Source organism: Dipodomys ordii, unplaced genomic scaffold, assembly GCF_000151885.1.
Source record: "Dipodomys ordii isolate 6190 unplaced genomic scaffold, Dord_2.0 Scaffold85, whole genome shotgun sequence".
Classification (NCBI taxonomy): Eukaryota; Metazoa; Chordata; class Mammalia; order Rodentia; family Heteromyidae; genus Dipodomys; species Dipodomys ordii.
Window position 1 is genome coordinate 582,892 of NW_012267301.1, and position 5,336 is coordinate 588,227.

At 38.6% G+C, this 5,336-nt stretch overlaps 1 protein-coding gene across 2 annotated transcripts in view; it reads left to right on the top strand.

The window, feature by feature from the left end:
* Positions 1-5,086, top strand: part of Kiaa1024l (KIAA1024-like ortholog) — a 13,117-nt gene extending 8,031 nt beyond the window's left edge. The window contains exons 3-5 of one of the 2 annotated variants that reach the window (XM_013025542.1): positions 89-129; positions 980-1,200; positions 4,907-5,086. In XM_013025542.1, coding sequence (XP_012880996.1) covers positions 89-129; positions 980-1,200; positions 4,907-5,086 — 442 coding nt within the window. Of the gene's footprint in view, positions 1-88; positions 130-975; positions 1,201-4,906 lie in introns of both variants that reach the window. The other variant, XM_013025543.1, reaches the window with a different exon arrangement.
* Positions 5,087-5,336: the final 250 nt, after the last annotated feature.

Consider the following 5,336-nt stretch of genomic DNA (forward strand, 5'->3'; position numbering starts at 1 on the left):
AAGAAGAAGAAGAAGAAGAAGAAGAAGAAGAAGAAGAAGAAGAAGAAGAAGAAGAAGAAGAAGAAGAAGAAGAAGAAGAAAGAAGAAGGAGGAGGAGGAGCAGGAGCAGGAGGAGGAGCAGGAGCAGGAGCAGGAGGAGCAGGAGGAGCAGGAGGAGCAGGAGGAGGAGGAGGAGGAGAAGGAGAAGAATTAGGATGCTGTTCATTCAATTTGTCAAGCATGGGGTGGAACTGACTCTGAGCAGTGGTAGTAATGTTTTGCTCCTTGGTCTGGTGATGGAATCTTGGATTTATTCAGTTTAGTTTGCAGCAATTTACTGAACTATACATTTATTGTATATATCCATCTCTGTACACATGTTATGCTTAAGTAAAAAGTTTCTTTAAAAATCTCTGAATGCCAATATTTGAGTCATCTAATAGGAAATTGTCTCTAGACACATGGAAGAATAAAATGTTAAGTTAGCACAGTTCTCAAAACAGTCTGAAATTGCAGCCAAGAGAACATTTTTAAAAGCCAAAACATATAAAAAATGCCTAAGCATTATGTTATCAGTTGTGGAGTGCATGGAGAGAAATGAAACCAGTAAATTGCAATGTATAAGAAATTGGGGGGGGAAGGTTTTCTTTAGAATCTTACTAGATGAATTAAAGAGCAGTATTTTCATTTGTACTTGTAAAATAACATTTTAATGACCAAGCTGAACAAAATATGTACAACCTTACTTTTTACATTTTAGAGTTGGAATCTACCAACCTTTTCTACCTGGACCAGCCAGTTTAAGTATCCACAGTGGTACTCAATGTCCTGAGTGGCTAGGATTACAAATATGAGCCATTAACATCTGATTCTAGATTCATTTTCTAATTCAGTACCCTAATCTATTGTGTTTCAAGGCAGACTCAGCAAGTTTTCAGGTATGGATTGCTAGTATTGCACATTTTTAAGAAGTCTTTTCTCTGCATCTCCTAACAGAGAGAAAATAATTTCACTACACAACGAATTAAGGGATTCAGCGTGGAGGTCCCACTTATTGCCGATAGCCCTCCCCCATCTATGTCTTCAGTCATGAAGAATAACCCACTATATGGTGATATAAGTTTGGAGGAAGCTATGGAAGAAAGAAAAAAGAATCCTTCATGGACCATTCAGGAATATGACAAACGTTCCCTGCATTCAAACCTCTCTGGACATCTGAAGGTATGTTGACTTAAAAAAATCATCTTCTTCAACTGATGAGGAAAATCACCAGATTTTAGAACATTTTTCTTCCTCATACCTTGGAGGATTTGTTGTTGTGGTTTGTTTTGAGTGTTGGCTATTTTAATGTTATTATAGCTGTATAATGTAGAAAGGACAAAAAATGATACAGCATTGAACAAGCACTTTCTGAAAGGTCAAAGAGTTTTGAAAATTTATTTTCAAAGACTACATGTACTTTCCCCTAGTTTATACTCTTGTAACCAATTTAGGTTCATGACACTTAACACATTTCATTTATTACACTTATTCAAAAATATTTATGAAGTGTTCTGTCTTAGGCATTGTATAAGGAAGTTTTTAACAATGATCATGTATTTCAAGCCCATCCAATAACTTAAGATCGTAAATTGACATTCTGGTCATTTTCCTGTGTCTTAGTAACAAAACAAAACAAAAACAATGGAGGAAATTATGCAATGAACTCATTCGCCTAGTTTAAGATTTCCTTCTACTTTTTTCTCTGTTTTAATCCCATGATTACCTAATCCTAGAAAACCTGAAACTACCTGAAAAGCAGAGAAAATGGCTCTCTATTGTCTAAAAAGACTGGATTCCAAACTAGCCTTGGCTTGCCTCCACCTACCTCAGCCAGGAAGCCCGGCCTTTTCCAAATGTACCCTTCATTTTAAAATGTGTATCTGTTACAAATACATAGCTTAAGCACTTGAAGACTTTTTTTCTTTTGAAGGGGACAATATCTATACACTTTTTAAGAACTCAAATGTACACTTTCCAAAATAGCTTATGGTCCAGAGCCTTTGACATTTTTTAATCTAACAGATTCAGTGTATCTCATCCTTAAGGCAACTCTTTTCAGAGAAGTTTTCTAAACCCAATCTCCCCTAACATCAATAATAATGCCATTTTCCTTCCTTCCTTCCTTCCTTCCTTCCTTCCTGCCTGCCTGCCTGCCTGCCTGCCTGCCTGCCTTCCTTCCTTCCTTCCTTCCTTCCTTCCTTCCTTCCTTCTTCCTCCCATCTTTTCTTCCTTCCTTCTTTCTCTTTTTATTTCTTTTGTTCTCTCTTTCTCTCTTACTTTGTTTTTAAACTCATGCTGATTATCAGAGGGGGTTCATATCAGAACTTCTAAATTTTGTTAGAAAAAAATGCCTTGATTTATTTCACAAATACTCAAATGATTCTTGTTCTCTTCCCTTAATTTTATTGTTTTTGTGCATGACAATGGTGCAGTACAGATGACTATGTCATCCCAGTGGCAATGAAGAATATATTTTTAAGTTAAACAATTATTGAATTAATGGAGTCACAAATCTCCCCCCCCCCCAGCAGATCCTCCATGTGTGCATGGGCTTCCTTCAAGAACAGACCCCACGGGGCTGGGAAGGTGGCTCAGTGGTAGAACACTTGCCTTGCATGCCTGAGGCCCTGGGTTTGTTTCCTCAGCACCGCATAAGCAAAAAGAAAAAAGCTGGAGTGGCACTGTGGCTCAAGTGGTAGAGAACTAGCCTTAAGCTGAAGAGCTGAGGGACAGCGCCCAGGCCCAGAGTTCAAGCCCCACAACTGGACCTAAAAAATAAAAGACCCCATTTCACCAATTTAATAATGCTATTTTTCAACACTAACCTAATTGAGGAAAACTTTTAGAAGCTACACATTCTGTTTGTGTTAGAATTCCACTGCACACTTCATTAATTCAACTTCTTCTACCGCTGCTTCCGTCCTTATTTCATTATTAGCAAACAGAGTGCCTAACTCACTTTCTATAACCTTGATATCACCACATTTTGGGTGCCTTAGGCTATTTCTATGTTTTTTAATTGCTGTAATTTTCTAAGGTGGAAAAGAGAAAGGAAATCCAAAGTTTAATTATCAAAAAAAGAAACAGAATTTAAAACAGGATAGAATCCATTGCTTAAGATATTAGTGGAGAACAAAAAGCACTGAATTTGCAGACAAAATGCAGGCCTCTAGTTCACACACAAAAAAGATGAAAGATAAAGATGTTTGAAACAGCATCCAAATTTAATTGTAATGTTTGAGTATTTTCCAAACTAGGAAGTTCAAAACCATACCACTTTAACAGGAGAATTGTATTGCCAAATCCACCTCTTGCTTCCTTGTGCATGCACACTCCTTTCCTAGCAGTGCATTCCTAAGTGTGAAGCCAGTTTGGTGACTGGAGAGTCAGCATGAGAGAGAACAGCACACTTCAGCCCTTGTAAGCACCCAGGAGGGAACTAACAAGGCCTGTGATGGCTTTGTGTTGATTCACCTTTCCCTATTAATTTACTTAATGCCTGCCCAATGGTAGGCACAGGTGTTGAATCTGTTGCACTAAAACAACAGGGGATAAGAAGAAATGCTATTTTTATAAGTGGGACTCTGTTCAAAAGGAAATGTACTCATTACCTGACATATGTAACTATAACCCCTCTGTATGTCACCTTGAAAATAAATTTTTTTTAAAAAAGTGGGAACATTAAAATGGGCTGTGATAACTCAGTCCTGTAATCCTAGCTATTCAGGAGGCTGAGATATGAGAATCAGTATTCAAAACACTCTTGGAAAATAAGCAGCCCAAACCAAAAGTGGAGTTGTGCCTCAAGTGGTAGAGCATTAGCCTTGAGTGAAAAGGCCAAGCAAGAACATGAGGCCCCTGAGTTCAAGCCCCACTATGGGCATATGCACGCAGGTACACGTACATGTGCGCACGCACACACACACACACACACACACACAGTATGGAGAGTAGAGCTTGTAGGTGACTTATTAGACCAAGAAACATGATATCTAGTTTTCTGCGATCAAAAGAAAAATGAAGCCACAATGAAAGACCTTTTTGGAGAATGGGACCTGGTACTGAGAGGATGTACTAAGGTTTTTGTTTAGGAAGTCAAAATTTGTGCATGACAAGCATGCTATGGGCCTTTTTAAGGGACACTTAATCCTTCAATGGATATCAGCTGCCACATTTGCTGAAAACTTACCAAGCATACTTATCCTGGCTGTGCAGACAGAAGAAGCCTCTAAATTAATCTAAAGCTAAGAATTTTAATTCTATTTCTATGATGTCCATGCAGGTTTGTTTTGTTTTTGTTTTTGTCAGTAATGGGGATTGAACCCGGGGCCTGGGTGCTGTCCCTCAGCTCTTCAGCTCAAGGCTAGCACTCTACCATTTGAGCCACAGTGCCACTTCCGGTTTTCTGATGGTTAATTGGAGATAAGAGTCTCACCCACTCTCCTTTCCTGACTGGCTTTGAACCGAGATCCTCAGATCTCAGCCTCCTGAGTAGTTAGGATTACAGGTGTGAGCCACTGGCACCTGGCTCCATGCACTATTTATAAGAACTCATACATTAAAAAAAAAATTGACCAAGAGATGACATAAAGATGAGTTGGTGTTTCTGAGCTTTCCTTGAAAGCAACTGAATACAGAAATTGAGCAGGCCTCCTCATGAATTTGAATAAAATTTGTAAATTAACTCCAGGAATATCTGATCAGCAAGGAGGCTGGGGCAGCTTCCCAGGGCTTTCCTTCTTTTATTTGAGATGTGGCCCTTAAGCCTCATCCAGGAGGACAGTGTGACCTTAAAGACATCTTTAGAACCTTGTTCTGCAATCTCAGTCTGTGATCACGATTACTCATGGTTTGATAACATTCTCTATGTAATTTGTTTTTTCAGGAAAACCCTAATGATCTACGGTTTTGGTTGGGAGATATGTACACACCAGGTTTTGACACCTTATTGAAGAAAAAGAAGAAACGTGATAAGCGATCGAAATTGTGTCACATGGGTCTGATCTTACTTCTTGTAACTTCTGTCTTGGTTACCATAGTGACTATCAGCACATTTTTCACCTAAAGAGACTGTCACAGATAGAATTTCAAAAGCTTTCTGAACATTTGCGCAAAAAAAAAAAAAACAAAACATGCTCATGCAATGTGGATGTTGTTAATTTTACAGCTTAGTGTGTTGGTCCTGTAGAATGGGAACAGTGTGTGAGATAAGCTGGCTTCTCTGCTTTGCACTGTAAAACCTGTATACAAATTCTAGCCCTTCATTTGTCCTTTTCGAAACAGAAAATTTTCCAAAGTAACACCCACAGAGAAAT